We start from the raw sequence: 16,367 nt of genomic DNA, 5'->3' as shown, positions 1-16,367 counted from the left end.
ACCTGTCTCGTCCACTTCAGCCTCTACTTGGGCGAGCTAGCCGAAGAGGGACATCGCCTTATCAACGTCGAGTCTCGAAGTCATTGTCGATATTTGATAGTCCTCGATTATCTACTGATAATGGCAACTGCAGTGCAGGTTGGTGATTACGGAGTATTGAGACAAGCCATCTCCCAAACCCCAATCCTTTTCTACGGTGGAAAAGCAAGCAACTATGGCCCATGGATGCTATGTTTCGCCATGCTCCTCCACCCGGACTATACGAGTCTCGCAGATTAGGACCTTAGCATATCACCCTCACCTCTGCCAATTCGATGCGCGCGTATACAAAGTCGTCTCCGTTGACCTCACCCAAGATCATATGATGGCTCACGGAGATAACCATAAAACTAGCCCCGAAGCATATCAAGAACAACACCTTTGTCGCGCGGGGATCTCTATCACCTCCCTGGAGACTACGGAGGCTACATATTCATGTAGCTGTCTTTGTTCTAGCTAGGCCTCTAAGTTTCCACAGGACGTTAGAGCTGGCTTCACTTAGATGTCTCTCTTGTCAATATCCGCGGTGTGACAACAAGGGGCAAAGTGATTATCTACCTAAGTAGGTAGCAAACTAATCGAGAAGCGAGAGATCCTACTTCCGAAGCTTGCACCCCATGAAGCTTCATTTGACTTGGTTCGCCCCGAATATATTTCTCCATTATTGCGCTCCTGAACTGATTATCTCATTCGGTTCATGATAGACGCTATCAAGCAACAACGATATCGGAGATCCAAGCCCGATTCTGATAGCGGTAATCCCATACAAACTATGGCCGACGAAGATGCCATCTCATATTTTCTTACTTTCTCGCGGATGCCAACGTATCTTCGACATGGCTGCACTCGTGGGCGTCGAGAACCACGACAAAACACAGGCCCACACGCCATCGTCGATCTTAGCTTATCACCTTATGTTCTCTGAGCACATGAGATCTCCAATGCCACCTCTGCGGGTATATGAACCGCGTCAGTGTGTGGCGCGTGGAGAACTTCAATGCGATGAAGTATCAACACATGGGCCAAGAGTTCGGCAAGTTGACTGACGGAGGAGGGGTTATCCGAAGGCACCAGCTTGGCGCAAGCGTACAGAGAGAGAAGCAGATGTACCAGCATTCCTCGTGAAACTTACGCAGCACTGTGAGCATGCGCCCCTGCATTTACTTGGTTTTTCGTAGGAGGACAATCCACTCTCTCTTCTCCATCTTCTTCCTGTGCGGTTGTGATCAATCACCCTATGAAGGCAGGGGAGGATATGGCCGAAGGCGAGAAGCTTAGAGCCAAGGAATGGACGTGGCCTCTCTAGCCTTCGGTCGTATTCTCGGCCGCGCCATAACAGGGTGATCAAAACCGGGAATGAAAGAAATAAATATTACAGACGAGGTGAGCGAAGGCGAGAGACTCCATGAAGAAGAATGGAACCACGCCCTTGCCGAGGTCAAGGATGACCACAATCGGGCTCCTCAATCTTTTCCCGCGCGTCTTCGAGCTCTCTCTGTTTTGCACGTTGGAGCAGAGCGCGCAAAACTGAGAGAGCTCGAGGACGCGGGTAAGAAGATCGAGGAGCCCCCTCGAATGTCATACTCAAGAGATCATCGACCACAATACGTGTATGTGTAGGTAACCATAGAGTCGCTACACGTCGGCGTTCTCCTTTACATTATCAAGATCTTCGTAGATCAAGGCAGCGAAGAGGATGATGAGTTAGGTGGCTTCGTTCATCGACTTCGGATTTTGGCAGTTGGCTTTTCCTCGAGAGACGGTAGGCTAGGATGATCAATTATGCGAAGTTCAATGCAGCCAAACCCAAGTCGCCCAGTCTTCCGGTCACGATATGTGAACCCCTACCTCTTTCGATTTCTTTCGATGCCGAAAGGCTTCATCTCTGGCCTAACCGACCTCTCTTCTCCCCCCGACCTTTTCTCATCATGACTTTTACTCATATTGCGCTTCAACGTCGAAATAAATGAAGAGGATGAGAATGAGAATGAGAACGAGAACGGCACTAGTGATAGCGTGGAGGAGGATAGGCAAGCTGCCATCCGGGAGGCCTTAAAGACATTATCAACGGATGCACCTAGGTACAAGCTGGTTATGGTTGATTGTAAGGATCAGGTGTGCTCCGCATATAAGATTGTCCTGGGTGACAAGGAGGCTTGGTGGGGAGTCTGTTCGGAACTGTCGCTTCCATTCCCTCCCTCCCTCTACGACGTCTCGCAATACCCCAACCCTCCGTCTTTCGACTTTTTTTTTTCGATCTCTTCCACACCCCTCTTCAAATTCTCGTCGCCGACTTGGTTGGGCCATTCCTAAGCTCTGGTAATGGGAACCGCTATCTGCACTATTTGGTGGACATCTTCGTCATTGTGGCTAGGGATTTCCAGTAAAATATTGTGGCAAGGAGAGCATCACTCATGATCAGAAGCTTCGAGGAATGGATCAACTCAATGTCTAAAGGGACGTGCTATCCGCAGCACCCATTGATTGGTCTTGGCCGTGGATACATCGAATAGCTCGCGCAATAGGAGCGCGGGTAATGGCGAAGTAAACGCGAAGACTCCAGCCAATGGCGGAGAAGACGAAGATCTCTCTGCAGAGAGAGGGGGGGGGGATAACCAAGTGAGCAAATTGTACGACTATTGATGGTATGAAGTGTCTACCCGTGGAGGGCTGTTTTCATGTAGCAAATTGCGAACTAGGAACTGGAAACTGGAATAATTGAGAATAGGTACCTATCTATCTTCTTCATTCTGTTGGTCATGCGGAGAAGACCGCTACATGCTGGATTGGGGGGAAATGGTACACACACAGGTAGTCTCGTTCGTTGTAAGTCCAAACGTCTCAGGGTCAGCTTTCTCATAGTCACAATGTTATCTGGCATAATCTATAATTCAAACTGAAGACAACCTACGATATGTGACGTGAACAATATTATCGAACCTGTCCCTTCTTAACAAGCTCCGAGATTAATATCACTCAACCAGTCTTCGAAATCAAGAGTATGTGATTGATAATGGACTCATGTAGTCTATGCCTTGATAGTGTCGTATTGTCTTGCCCTCCAAATATACATCCTTGGACGATACTAGCAACATCATATACGAAGCTAAACTATCGTCCTGGACTCAACGGACGGTTGAATCCGCCAACACGGTTCATGTACTGGCGATATTCGGTCTTCTTCTCCTTCCTTATCCCGCCCGCATTATTTCCTGGCACACGGGTGTTCTTCGTGGTGCCGAAGCCGCCAAAGCCCATCATGGCCTGCATAGCACTCAGCCCGTCATCCTCCTCCACGACGACTTCCCCATCCTCATCGCCATCCTCATCCATGGGATCTCCTTGGGAGGAATTTGGTGTCGCAGTCCTCTTTCTCCTACTCCTAGACTCTTCATCAGGCGAGCCTCTCGAGTCGAAAACTTTGCTCCCGGCACTGCTCTTGCCTAATCGGCGATGTGCGTCGTCTTCGTCATGCTTCGCGCCAACTTTGAATTGCAGGGATGCGCCATGCTCTGCCTTGGCGCCGCCAGGCCTTGGTCTCGTGGGCAGAGGGGGGTTGTTCTGGGATGGGCGATCGAACCTTGAGGCTGGGCTGCGGGCTGGCGACACGGAGCGTCGAGGGCTTCGTTCTTTGGCGGGGGCTGCTGCTTTATTAGCTTCTATCCTTCCTTCTTGTCTAACTCTGTGACTAGGGATAGATAGTCTCTCCTCACCTTTGGGGGGAACTTGGCTTCTGCTATCTGCATGCCGACCTCTATCCTCGCGCTTGTCTTCTTTGCCGCGACGTGCGTCTTTTCCTCTTTCATCACCGCCCCTAGAATCCTGTGGCCTGTCTCTGGGGCGGTCGCGGTCTCGATCCCGTTCCCGATCTCGATCCCGTTCCCAATCTCGATCTCGGTCTCGGGGCTTGTCTTTGCGGTCACGATGGGGTTCGCGGCGGTCGCCCCTTGGTGAACGCGATCTAGAGCGCCGGGGCTCTCGTTCGCGACGACCTTCTTCTCTAGCTCGATCCCTGTCGCGTCGATCGGGCTCGTCTCGTAATTGTCTGGTATCTCTGTCTCTGTCTCTGTCTCTGTCTCTGTCTCTATCCGTACTTGGGCCCGGGGCTGCACCTGGGCCTGGGCCTGGGCGATGCCGACGTCGACGAGGTTTGTCGGCCATGTTTAATTCGTGTCGCGTAGTTGAATGATGAGACTAGGTACCTAGGTAGGTTAAATTGACGTTGGATGAGCTAAAAGAAAAGAGACACTAACTAGGTACCTAGGTAGGTTAAATTGACGTTGGATGAGCTAAAAGAAAAGAGACACTAACTAGGTACCTAGGTAACTAACTAAGTACATAACTGCACAGTGAAACTACCTAGGTATCCACTAATTTTAGGTACCGTTAGCTAGGTATTAGGCTCTAGGCGGGGCTAGCGTAGGGGCTGCCCTGGAACCAAGGGTGAGGACCCTGACGTCAATGGCCAATCGAAGACATGGGAGCTTAAGCTTCTCCAAATTTCCAAAACTGTGTTCACTTTCACTTTTTTTCTTTTTTGAAGCTTCATAAGTTGTAACTCTACATATGTACCTTTCTATGACTACTGGAAACTAGAATTAGTCGCGTCCCGACTATTATTATTACCTTATCTCTTGCATAACTCATAACCATACACAAGGGAAGGCCCGCTGATTCAATGCTGTTATGGCATTCATGCGCCAATTGACAGCAAGTCTGTCAATACTGTCCACCTTTGTCTTCCCATTCGCTACTTGCCAAGCTCAAGATGAAGCTGTCCTCAACGCTGAAATTGGCCGCTTAAACAACCAGAGCCTCTTATGGGGTCCTTATCGGCCAAACCTCTATTTCGGTGTTCGGCCCAGGATACCTCAGAGCTTGACCACCGGCCTCTTGTGGGCAAAGGTTGACAACTACGTCGATGTCCAGAATAGTAAGTCCTATCGAAGTACCCCTTATCTAATATACATATATACCTACTTATGTAATAGGTGAGGTAAATAAGAAATGAACTTCATTAACTCAATTCCCTTGCCTGTTTCTAGGTTTCCGCTACACTTGTGAGCAAAATGACGGAATGGCCGGTTATGGATGGGATGAGTATGATACTCGGACTGGTGGCATTCAGCATATTCATGATGCTGGGAACAAGATTGATATCACTGCCGAATTCGTCAAAATTCCTGGAGGTGGTCATGGTGGCAGCTGGGCTGCCCGTATCAAAGGCGAGCCTCGGCCTGATGCACCTCCCGCTCTCAAGACAACCGTTCTGTTCTACGTCGCTTCTGAAGCCATTGGTGAAGTAGTTGATGTTGCCAGTACTGGTGATTCGAATGGATTCGATGGGGATGTGGCCTTTGTCGGCAAATCCAAAGCTCTTGGGGACTATAAGCTAGTCGTGACTAAGGGCACCGGTGAACGCCCCAGCAGCGACCATCCTATCTCATCACAAAGAGATCTCGACAAAACGATTGTGCAATCATTCAACATGCCTACTGAACACTTGTGGCAGGCTAAGCAATTACTATTCCAGCAACTTAAACTCGGCGTTGACGAGATCATTAAGGAATATGGAGCTGATAATGCGCCACCTCCTTGGCAAGTTTACCAACTTACAAACAAGCCCGGCCAAGGAAACTTTCACTTTGTTCAAAAGGTTTTCGAGGGACCATTTGAGCTTGACATTCTCTTCTCAAGTGGTTCGGCTAGTGATGATACCACGAGCGAAGATTTGACTCGGGAGATCAAGGCCACTACCGAATCCTTCAACGACCGGTTCACTGACGTCTTTGAACCTCAAGCTCCATTTCACACCGATAAATATCGCAAGTTCGGGCAAAGCATGCTTTCTAACCTCGCCGGAGGTATTGGCTACTTTTACGGACAACATGTCGTGGATCGATCGTATGCCCCTGAATACGACGAGGAGAACGAAGGATTCTGGGAGGAAACTGCCGAGGCCCGCGCCCGCAGACAAGAGAAGCTCGAGGGACCATACGAGCTGTTCTCTAGTATTCCGTCTAGGCCTTTCTTCCCACGTGGATTCCTATGGGATGAGGGTTTCCACCTTCTTCCTATCGCAGACTGGGACATTGATCTTACTCTTGAAATTGTCAAGAGTTGGTACAATCTTATGGATGAAGACGGTTGGATTGCTCGTGAGCAGATTCTTGGCGAAGAAGCCCGAAGCAAGGTGCCGCCGGAATTTCAGGTTCAATACCCACATTACGCCAATCCCCCGACGCTGTACTTGGTACTCGAGGCTTTCACGGAGAGGCTGCAAAAGACAAATGGTAGTCAGCACGTTGGTAAAGAGCAGCTGTCTCAAGGCGTTGTTCTTGAAAGTGCCCACGTTGATAATCCATCTTTGGGTATCGAGTACCTCCGTACCTTGTATCCTCTTCTACGACGACAGTTCTTATGGTTCAAGAAGACGCAATTCGGAGACATCAAGTCGTATGACCGGGAAGCATATTCGACAAAGGAGGCTTACCGCTGGCGCGGACGATCTGTCCAACACATCCTGACGAGCGGCCTGGATGATTACCCTCGTCCCCAGCCTCCTCATCCTGGTGAGCTCCATGTGGATCTTATGTCTTGGATGGGTATGTTGGCTAGGTCTTTGGCGAAGATTGCGGACTTTGTCGGCCTGCCTGAGGACGTCCAAGAATACAACAAAGTGCTTGACGGTATCTCACATAATCTCGTGGATCTTCACTGGTCTGAATCTGAGGGCTGCTTCTGTGATGCCACGATCGATGCCTTCGAGGAGCATACTCTAGTCTGCCATAAGGGCTATGTATCCATATTCCCGTTCTTATTGGGCCTCCTACAGTCTGATGATCCCAAGCTCGAAAAACTCCTTGATCTATTAGGGGACGAAGAGGAGTTGTTCAGCCCCCATGGTATCCGAAGCCTGAGCAAGAAGTCCGAGTTCTACGGTACCGATGAGAATTACTGGAGGAGCCCCGTATGGATCAACATGAACTACCTCGCTATTGTGTCACTCCGAGTAAGTCTCTGCTTTCTTTCTCTCTCCCCTGTACCCCTAGCTATAGATTTGCTAACAGAGAACTACAGAACTATGCCATTCAGTCAGGCCCCTATTCCCACAAGGCCAAGGATCTATACGTGAAGCTGCGCAAGAACATAGTTGAAACCGTATACCAGAGCTGGGAGGAGACAGGCTTCGCCTGGGAGCAGTACAACCCAGAAACCGGCAGCGGCCAGCGAACGCAGCACTTCACCGGCTGGACAAGTTTAGTCGTCAAGATCATGGCGTTGGATGATTTAAGCTGGTGGACTGGCCGCCATGTGCGGGATGAATTGTGATGAGGTAATTTCTCTGGCTGGGTATTTCTAAATACTTAACTTAGGTATCTGGGGCTTTTTTTTTGGGGGGGGGGGGGAGGGTCAGAATAGGTCGGATTGAATGACTTTACGACGTGCTGAAAGATTAAAGAAACAATATAGGCGCCTACTTGATTAATAGTAGGTAGAGGTAGAATACCGAACCAAAACAAACCAAAAACAATGATGAAAATCATGGCTAGGTAGATTTGGAATTGAACCAATAAATGATAAGATGAAAGAAGAAACGGTTTCTGTTTTTTATTTTTTAATCCTTTTAAACTCTTGATGTTGTTATGCTATGCTATGCTACCTACCTATGCATCCAGCGGGTGATATCATGATGAATGAGCCCCCCTAGGTATTTTGGTATCCTTCGCCCCCCTTATCCCATCCTATCCTATCCAGTCCCATCCATGTCTATGTAGGTACCGTTGAAGTATGCCTCATATAGCACTGAGGCATTACCCTAACCACCAGCTATCCGATTCGTACATCTCAGGCTGTAGATAACCACCTGCAGGTATGTATGTATCTACGTAATGCCTTGATCCCATGTCAATATCTATCGTCCTTATCCTCGTATGCCTAAGCCCCTATCACCCACCACTACCGCCACCACTACCGCCACCACCACCGCCACTACCATCACCATCATCATCAAAAACCCCCAACGGGCCCTTGAGCTTCGTAAACATCTCCTCGCGCTCGCCCTCGGGCGTACTCAGCGCCGTGACGGCCCCCCCGGCGCCAATATGCCAGACCTCGAGTTTCTGGCCGTCGACGCCAGCACCCGTAGTAGTGACAGTCTCATCGTCCCAGCGAAACAGACTCCGGATCGTGACGCTCCAGTCGCCGCGCCCGGCCGCATCGACGTACCCGACGACGCCGGAGTATAGGCTACGCTGGCGGGCGTGCGTGCCCTCGATCCCGAGCAAGAGCTCGCAGCTGCGCTTCTTGGGGGCGCCGGTCATGCTTCCGGGGGGCAGGGTGGCGGCTAGGATGTCGAAGCCTGTTACTTCTGGGCTTTCCCTATCTATCATGTTTTCTGGATGTTTGCGGGGTAGCCGGCCCTCAACGACGCTGATCATCTGGAACACGCTCGCGTACTCCTCGACGATGTTCAGCTTGGGTACGTGGACGCGCCCGGGCCCGCAGACGCCGTGGAGATCGTGGCGGACGAGGTCGACGATCATCAGGTTCTCGGCTTCTTCCTTGGGGACGTGGAGGATGGCTTCGGCGTCGGTGAGTGTGGCGACCGCGGCGGACTTGCGCACCGTCCCCTTCATTGGCCGCATCGAGCAGAACAATCCCCCTTCCTCCGCCGTGGTTGTGTCGAACCCGAACTCGAGGAACCGCTCCGGCGAGCTGCTGAGGAGCGTAGCACCACCGAGGCGCAAGTATGAGCCAAAAGGGGCGGGCTGGCGCGAGCGCAGGCTACGGTATAGTTGCCAGGAAGTCAGGGGCGGCTTACCTAGTTCTAAGGGCGCGAGGCACGGTGTATTAGCGGGGCTTTGGGGGCGGATGATATGGGTTTGGTCTGTGAGGCAGAGCTCGTACGAGTCGCCGGCCGCGATGTAGTCTTGGCATGTACGGACTTTGGCCTCGTACTCGGCGGCATCCGGAACCTGAATCTGTGTCCGGGCCGAGCTGGATTTGGGCGTAGATGGAGGCGTTAACTGGCTTAGCTGTGCGCGCTTGTTGAAGTTGGCGCGTAGCCCGTCGGACCAGATTGCTGATGCGGAAAGTTGAGACGCTATGGAACTTGTCCAGGCTTTTGCCTCGGGCTCTGATGGCGATAGGGTTTGGATGCGGAGAATGCCTTTCGTGTGATCTATCACGATGCTTTTGGTTACCCAGGCGAAACAGAGGTCTGGTCTGTCGTGTCCTTTCTCCTTAGTGAATTTGACATCAATGCCTTCGAGGCCGAGCTCGTACGTCGTATAGCCCATGAAGCCGCCGATAAAAGGGGCGGAGTGCTCATCTGCTGCCATCTTGCGCTGAGACCAGAAGTCGGCTACTACCTGCCACACGGTCTGACCTGGAGCGAGAGGGATCTTCTCGACAACTTCTCGTGGAGAAAACCGCCCCTGAGAACAGCGGGCAGTTACATATCCGTCTCCTGTTCTATATTCTAATTTCAGCGCCTCATCCACATCTAAAGCGATGATGCTATATCGCCCCCGCACGTCAGCGCCGATTCTATTCGCTTTTGCACTCGCGGAGTCCAGAATGATGAAATCCTTTTTGTCACCCTGTAGTATCTCGACAATGTCGGGGGTTTCGATGTGAATCGGTAGACTTATAGTATTTGAATAGTAAGCAGTATCGATCCCAAAAGATGCCAATTCACTGTCAGTGGTACTCCATGCATGGCGATCTTTCGAGTTGCCATTCGATGGAGTCGTAGCCTCCAGAGCCTTATGTGCGCAGGAGTGTGGTAATGCTGTGATAGCATCGAGCGAAACAGATTCAGGGTTTGTTATACGACCGTTCGTAGAATTCCATCGGATGGCTTCTTCAAACCAGTTTTTAATAACCTGGTGGCCTGTTGAGTCCGTGCAGATGGATTCCGGGTGGTATTGTAGCCCCCAGAACGGCCTCGTCCTGTGCTTTACTCCCATGAGAATCCGATCAATATGATCGCCACGGTCTTCGTATACCCAAGCCAGGGGGGCGAGATCTGGCAGATGAGAGGGCGAAGTCCATTTTGACGTGGCCCAGTTAACTGCAGTTATAGTCTCCTGACCTATATCCGCATGCAGACTGTGGTAGAGCGTAGCTTTAAATGGCAGGACGCCGTTAAAGATATTCCCGTCCTGTAAACTGGGCTGGTGCATTTCATGATCGATATCTCGAATCATGCCGTGTAAGCCCGTCGTGAGCTTTTTCACAATCCCACCACAGCTGACCACCAGACTTTGGAAGCCTAGACATATTCCGAGCACGGGCACCAAGTGTGCCGTTTCAAGCTCCCATATATACTTCATGAGCCCGACATCCTGGGGCGAATCCGGGGATCCGGGACCGGGACCACAGACCACGGCATCGTAATGACGCAGGAGGCTGGTCCACTTTTCGGCAAACCCTGACTTTTTGGGATTGAGCTCGGGCGGATCAATAGGTAGGATTTCAACTTGAGCATCCAAAGTCGTTTCCAGAAGAGAGACTATGTTGTTGCTGAAAGAATCATATGCGTCGATGAAGAGGATTCTGGGGGGACTCATATTGACGTCTGCGACAAAGTGCCAACACTGAGTTGATGGTACATGATGAGTCCCTGAATTCTTTTTCTTCGTCTGCTAAGTCTTAATGTGTAAGTTTAATAGACACCTTTTCTTAGGTAGGCAGACATCTTACATTTGGTGTATAGCGGTATTTATCTCATTCGTCAAAGGAAGGATAAGCCTGATTTGAAAAGTTTTTTTTTTGCTCACAAAAGGGAGAGAGATGTGAGGTGATAGAGAGTCCTAAAAAGGGCATATTTTAGGTGCTGCTAGTGCATTTGGGACCGGAGTAGTTATGTAGGACCATTGTAGGTGTCTAACAAATAACGCTTATGTGCTTAAAAATAGGGGCAAGGAGCACGGACATGGACCGAAAGTAACCGGCGTGAACCGGGTTTGCCGTTGTAAATACTACTAGTGGTACATCCTAGATATATACAAATATATAACATGGAATTCATTTTCGATACATGTTATTTGCCGTTCAAACACTCAATGGATTGCAGTTCGAATTTGGTCCGTCTAGATGATGGTTGAGTTTATAACAGTTAGCAATCCAAGTGAATCGTCATATGAATACATGTTTCGGATTGCGCACGATGATAATGCTGCTATCTTGAAAAATGCATGTCTGCTCTTGTATTCCGATTATCTATACACCAGGTACCAGTAAGTGATGCCTTGAAGAAGTAGATAATCTCTACTACATATATGCATGTATGATTGATGTCTCCTTCATTCGTTACCCCAGTCTAAACCATACCGCGCGTCTGAGACCTTGTACTCCCGCAGTGCCTTGAGTGCACTCTCGGCATCTGGGGCTGTGACGAGGATGTTAGCGTTGCCCTCTTTTACGAAACCTTCATCGACGGATGTCTTGATCCACTGCGTCAAGCCGTCGTAGAACCCGTTGATGTTCAACAGGCAAACACCTTTGTCATGGATTCCTAGCTGGTTCCATGTGGCTGTCTCGAGCAGCTCTTCCATCGTGCCGTAGCCACCCGGGAGTGCGATGAAACCGCTCCCAGGCCCACCTTGGATAACTTCGCGCACCATCTGTTGTTTTCGCGTATGCATGTCTTTGACAACTGTCGTGCGGCCGTACACTTGCTCCTCGGGGACATGGTAGCCGTTTTCGTCCTTGGCTACGGTGTATGTTGCGTCGCGTTCCCATTTGACCAGCGCCTCGGGTATGATACCGTGAACAGCATCAGGGCCTGATATTGACACTATAGTCTTAGCCACCTCTCCCATCAACCCTACGGTGCCGCCTCCGTATACTAGATGTAAAAGATTAGTTAGATATAGGCGGGTGTATGTGTTATGTATTTGGATGTGTATATGTTCAAGGGGCCGGGAGTTGACTTAGTTGGATTGAGCTGAATAGATAATAAATACATATTATCTATACCATATGCAGTAACGTACCTAGGTCGATATTGTTTTCCGCCATAAGCTTCCCCAATTCGTGGGCTGCTTGCATATATGTCGGGTTGGTACCCGGCGAAGAGCCGCAGTAGACGCAGATCTTGGCTCGAGGAGTCGTCGAATTGGAGTTCGGGACGGATGCCATTGTGTGATCCTTGAGTGGTAAATTTGAAATGAAAGAAAAAGTGCTTCAAGATACCGAATCTAATCTACCTACTAAGTAGGTAGGTAGCTAACTAGGCAGGTAAGGAATGTGATGTTATTCGGGGTTTGAAGTATGTAGCTAGCTAGCTAGTTACTTAGTAGTCGTACCTAGTAGTCGTGCCTAGTGGTCGGTGAAAAAGCCACAGTTGGGCATAAAGCAAAATGGACAGGCGACCAAGTCTAAGAATCTAGAAGCAACAGGGGGGACTAGATTAGAGGAAGCGAGAAGTTAAATAATTATTAGCTCCGGAGGACGGAGGACGGTGGAAGGAATGTGAATGTATTGAGTCAAGGAAAAAAATTCCAGACATTCAGAACTTCGAAAACAGAAGTGAGTAAGAAGTGAGACTTGGTATGTGAATATGTGGCGGGAAGCAGCATTAGCAGTCTAAGTCAGGTCAACAGTATTGAATGGACATTATCCATTCAATACTATGTACACTGTACAGTTATAGGCAGGTATGTAGGTACCTAAGGTAGAAACCAAAACTTGCCAATGACGTCGCTTACCCGAGAATTTCATGACATTGCCATGCTGTATTATACGCCGTATGTACATACAGCTGTCGAGTCTACATGCTAGGTGTATGTACATAGTTAGATATCAGGCAGATCTGCATAGGTCTGCAACTTAGCGGGACCAATTGTAGAACAAGGCCGTTGTTGAGAAAAATGTCTTGGGTATTCGTAACACTTTAAAGCATCGTCTTGAGTCATTGTAGCAAATGTAGCAAATGTAGCAAATGTAGCTGACAATTTAATTGATGCAAGTTGTAAGTTGCAACATTCAATGTTGATCAATGATGAAGGTACAGTACCGTTGACCTACCCAACCTTAGGTAATGCACACATCTCCAGCTATGATTCGCCAATCTTCCCGCCCTCGGAGGGACCTTATGTAAAAGCCAACAGAAAGCTGCATGTGGCTAGAACTCAAAGGACCGGGGTTTCGGTAACTATCTCCCAGAGGCTCCCACGCTACTAACCACATGCATGTAACTACTAGGTATTGTAGTATTGTATGCTTTTAGTCGTAGGTACCCTGAAATCTGAATTGTCAATTCACCAGCTAGGCACTTACCTAACCTAGTACTTACATGTACCTAACATACATACGTATACCGTACAACAATGTCGTAAAAATCTCTGTTGCCGCAATCATCGCAACAACATCCCAAAACTCTGGTCTAATCAAGATCAAGACCAATCTCCCTTTTGACAGAACCCTCATAGTATATTACTTTGAGTCAGTATTACGGGATTGTCTGGCATTATTGTCACCTAGAGATGCCTGAAGCGGATGTTGCCCCCGCGGGGGATGCTCGTGAAGAGCAAGGTGGACTTGTAAGTCAACACGTCGCAATCCTAATCACGGTCCAAATATCACAAATTCCCATGAAAACTGATCACTGGCTGACGTTGTTTCATTTCGGCGAGTACAGCAAGCGACAATCTACAAGATCGTTCAGGGCGTTGTCATATGGTATGGTATGCAGTTCTTGATGAAACAACTTACTGGTGGTAATAAGCCGCAAGCTGCTACCAGTAGAGACCCTTCAGGGGCCGTTGTACAAGTTCCCGCCAACACCGCCGATATTCCTGCCTACCAGCTTCGCCCACAAACTCTCAACGAGGGTGCTGTCTGGAACCCCATCCCCCAGCGACTGGCCCCCATCTGGCCCTCTGACAGCTCCCTCGATATCGTTGTTACACTATCGCCCACCTTCGTCCCCACCAAGATCTCTACCGTCTCGGAGGAGTATGTAGCACTCAATGAAAAAGGCTTCAAGCTTAGCAACTCGAGCGAGAACCGCGTTGTCGAGACTGTATTTCGCGTGCCGGGTTCTGTTCAGAAGAATGGGACACTCTGGGGACACTTCTACATTGGACTTTCGGGTGCCAATCTGGACCCTAAGGAGCCAGGCTTTGACCCGGCCACGGCTTTCCACTTCGCATATCCTCTAACGCAATATATCCCAAAGAAGAAGGAATCAAAAACTCGCAATCTGTTGGAGGATAAGGTTGAAGTGGAAGAGGTAGAGCCCGAAGTCCCGAGTACAGGACCGATCATCGCAAACTATTATCATCCCAATACTAGTTTGTCTTTCGTCCCTGATACCGGTATCTTCAACTTCCCTCAAACTCACCCGGCCGTTCGACAGTTCATTCACGTAGAGGTAAGACCCAATTCTATCGTTTACACTGCATAATAGATGGCCACGTGCTAATGCAATGTAGTCCACTGGTGCTCGCGATGGTTCTGGTCAGAACTCTTGGTACTGTATGATTAATAGCTCTTTTCAACCCCTTTTCGCCTTGCGTGTACACATAGACTAACCAGCCATTTGCTCTAGACCCGGTCTTGTTTATCAACACGTTTTGGCAAATGAAGAGTCACATGATGCTTCTTAATGAAACGGTTGAGACTCTCCCGCTGCGCCTTGATCTAGGCAACATGAAAAACTGGAAGTTCAACATCATTTCTTCGGTTGATTTCAACTCCAAGCAACAAGCAATTCAAGCCGCCTACGGCGGTCCCATCGCAGGCGGGGGTGATGGTAGTGAGATGGAAATCATCAAGGAAATGTTCTTAGACACGAACCCTTACCTTCTGGGTGTGACATTCGTGGTGAGTATTGCGCATCTTTTGCTGGAAATGCTGGCCTTTGGTTCCGATATTGCCCATTATCGCAAGAAGAAGGACAATGTTGGTATTTCAGTGCGCTCGATCCTGGCCAGCGTTTTCATGCAAGCGGTTATCCTCCTTTACCTCATCGACAACTCTCAAAACACGAGTTGGATGATTCTTGGCTCCCAGGGCGTTGGTATCCTTATCGAGTTTTGGAAGATTACCACGATCGTCAACGTCAGAGTGCGACCGGCTCCACCCGGGTCTCTCATTCCGTATCGAATTGCGTTTGAAGACAAGTACAAGCTCAGCGAGACGGAGGAAAAGACCAAGGAATATGATGAGATCGCATTCAAGTACATGTACATGGCGGGTGTCCCTCTCATTATTGGCTATGCCATTTGGTCTTTGGTTTATGAGTCACACAAGTCGTGGTACTCGTACATTCTCGCGACTCTGGTTGGTTCGGTATACGCGTATGGGTTCCTGATGATGGTGCCTTCGCTTTATATCAACTACCGTCTCAAGAGCGTTGCTCACATGCCAGGAAAAGCCATGGTGTACAAGTTCTTGAATACGTTCATCGACGACCTTTTCGCCTTCACCATCAAGATGCCGTTCTTGTATCGAATGGCTACGTTCCGAGACGACATCATCTTTTTCATTTACCTGTATCAGCGTTGGGCGTACAGAATTGACTACACCCGAGTCAACGAGTATGGTCAAGGCGGTGATGATGAGACGGAAGAAATCAAGACAGAAGACTCCAAGTCGATACCGAAGGTTGATGCTACTACGACAAAGAAGATTGGCGGTGCTGCAAAGTCCAGTGGCGCCGACACGGGGGCGGCAAAGAAGAGGAAGTAGTACGAAGACTTAGGTATATAGTAGATGAGCATGATGGGTTCCTGCCTACTTGTATAGCTGGTAGGTATTATAGGTATCTGCCTAGTCAGACTCTAGATATATAGACTCTAAGGTAATCAGTAGTTGAGTTAGGTATAATAATACGAGGTTGCTTGAGCAGCCCTGACGTTCAGTCCCATGGGAGATTTATATAACCTAGTCTGTCCCCTATCTGATCTGGACCCCAAGGAGGTGTCCTATTGGCAGAAACTACTAAAATTGTAATGTCGCCAGTCATTGGATAATTTACTGTTTAACTAATTACTACCTAAGTAGTTACATGTATGTACAATTTGTACAACAAACCTTCAGCTGAGGATCCCCTTTAAATATTGTGGTCTTGGCAGAGGGATATTGTCTTCCACTTCAAATTCAAAGTTGGAATAATTTATTTGCGACATTCATTGTTAGTAATCCACTTCAACTTTATATTACGTACTCAATATTTAAACTAGTAACCACCTAGGTTAGCTGCTACGTTAGTATCCACGATAGTATCCATGATATCATGCAAATTGATGCAATATCATGCAAATACTAACATCAAAGATTGAATATCATGCATGAGCTAAGCTAAACTGAGC

General features: G+C 48.8%; 6 protein-coding genes across 6 annotated transcripts; 3 read left to right on the top strand and 3 right to left on the bottom strand.

Moving 5' to 3' along the window:
- The first annotated feature begins 87 nt into the window (after nt 1–87).
- GGS25DRAFT_491915 (uncharacterized protein) lies at nt 88–406 on the top strand. Its single transcript, XM_049261137.1, has one exon. It carries the CDS (start codon nt 121–123, stop codon nt 277–279), a length of 159 nt encoding a protein of 52 aa, XP_049116992.1. The 5' UTR covers nt 88–120; the 3' UTR covers nt 280–406.
- A 2,326-nt stretch (nt 407–2,732) lies between these two features.
- On the bottom strand, nt 2,733–4,308 carry GGS25DRAFT_491913 (uncharacterized protein). Its single transcript, XM_049261136.1, has 2 exons — nt 3,753–4,308; nt 2,733–3,680 (listed from the first exon to the last, which is right to left on the bottom strand). Exons 1-2 carry the CDS (start codon nt 4,198–4,200, stop codon nt 3,151–3,153), a joined length of 978 nt encoding a protein of 325 aa, XP_049116991.1. The 5' UTR covers nt 4,201–4,308; the 3' UTR covers nt 2,733–3,150.
- A 237-nt stretch (nt 4,309–4,545) lies between these two features.
- Nucleotides 4,546–7,676, top strand: GGS25DRAFT_491911 (glycoside hydrolase family 63 protein). The gene is made up of 3 exons (XM_049261135.1): nt 4,546–4,972; nt 5,085–7,051; nt 7,120–7,676. Exons 1-3 carry the CDS (start codon nt 4,726–4,728, stop codon nt 7,369–7,371), a joined length of 2,466 nt encoding a protein of 821 aa, XP_049116990.1. The 5' UTR covers nt 4,546–4,725; the 3' UTR covers nt 7,372–7,676.
- On the bottom strand, nt 7,626–10,897 carry GGS25DRAFT_491908 (para-aminobenzoate synthase). The gene is made up of 2 exons (XM_049261134.1): nt 10,750–10,897; nt 7,626–10,697 (listed from the first exon to the last, which is right to left on the bottom strand). The coding sequence occupies exon 2, from the start codon at nt 10,614–10,616 to the stop codon at nt 7,989–7,991; it is 2,628 nt and encodes an 875-aa protein (XP_049116989.1). The 5' UTR covers nt 10,617–10,697; nt 10,750–10,897; the 3' UTR covers nt 7,626–7,988.
- Nucleotides 10,898–11,007: 110 nt separating this feature from the next.
- Nucleotides 11,008–12,067, bottom strand: GGS25DRAFT_491907 (cytokinin riboside 5'-monophosphate phosphoribohydrolase LOG). Its single transcript, XM_049261133.1, has one exon. The coding sequence runs from the start codon at nt 11,868–11,870 to the stop codon at nt 11,352–11,354; it is 519 nt and encodes a 172-aa protein (XP_049116988.1). The 5' UTR covers nt 11,871–12,067; the 3' UTR covers nt 11,008–11,351.
- A 1,262-nt stretch (nt 12,068–13,329) lies between these two features.
- GGS25DRAFT_491903 (cleft lip and palate transmembrane 1) lies at nt 13,330–16,148 on the top strand. The gene is made up of 4 exons (XM_049261132.1): nt 13,330–13,592; nt 13,691–14,425; nt 14,487–14,529; nt 14,603–16,148. The coding sequence occupies exons 1-4, from the start codon at nt 13,536–13,538 to the stop codon at nt 15,742–15,744; spliced, it is 1,977 nt and encodes a 658-aa protein (XP_049116987.1). The 5' UTR covers nt 13,330–13,535; the 3' UTR covers nt 15,745–16,148.
- Nucleotides 16,149–16,367: the final 219 nt, after the last annotated feature.

This window comes from Hypoxylon fragiforme (genome assembly GCF_022984875.1).
Source record: "Hypoxylon fragiforme strain CBS 206.31 chromosome Unknown GGS25scaffold_5, whole genome shotgun sequence".
Classification (NCBI taxonomy): Eukaryota; Fungi; Ascomycota; class Sordariomycetes; order Xylariales; family Hypoxylaceae; genus Hypoxylon; species Hypoxylon fragiforme.
This window is presented reverse-complemented; position numbering and strand designations above follow the sequence as displayed.

Coding starts and splice junctions, on each gene's coding strand:
- GGS25DRAFT_491915 (XM_049261137.1), top strand. CDS start 121: ATGGCAACTGCAGTGCAGGTTGGTGATTACGGAGTATTGAGACAAGCC.
- GGS25DRAFT_491913 (XM_049261136.1), bottom strand. CDS start 4,200: ATGGCCGACAAACCTCGTCGACGTCGGCATCGCCCAGGCCCAGGCCCA. Junction 3,681..3,752: donor AAGCCAAGTTCCCCCCAAAG/GTGAGGAGAGAC, acceptor ATAAAGCAGCAG/CCCCCGCCAAAGAACGAAGC.
- GGS25DRAFT_491911 (XM_049261135.1), top strand. CDS start 4,726: ATGGCATTCATGCGCCAATTGACAGCAAGTCTGTCAATACTGTCCACC. Junction 4,973..5,084: donor CTACGTCGATGTCCAGAATA/GTAAGTCCTATC, acceptor GCCTGTTTCTAG/GTTTCCGCTACACTTGTGAG. Junction 7,052..7,119: donor TCGCTATTGTGTCACTCCGA/GTAAGTCTCTGC, acceptor AGAGAACTACAG/AACTATGCCATTCAGTCAGG.
- GGS25DRAFT_491908 (XM_049261134.1), bottom strand. CDS start 10,616: ATGAGTCCCCCCAGAATCCTCTTCATCGACGCATATGATTCTTTCAGC.
- GGS25DRAFT_491907 (XM_049261133.1), bottom strand. CDS start 11,870: ATGGGAGAGGTGGCTAAGACTATAGTGTCAATATCAGGCCCTGATGCT.
- GGS25DRAFT_491903 (XM_049261132.1), top strand. CDS start 13,536: ATGCCTGAAGCGGATGTTGCCCCCGCGGGGGATGCTCGTGAAGAGCAA. Junction 13,593..13,690: donor GTGAAGAGCAAGGTGGACTT/GTAAGTCAACAC, acceptor CGGCGAGTACAG/CAAGCGACAATCTACAAGAT. Junction 14,426..14,486: donor GACAGTTCATTCACGTAGAG/GTAAGACCCAAT, acceptor AATGCAATGTAG/TCCACTGGTGCTCGCGATGG.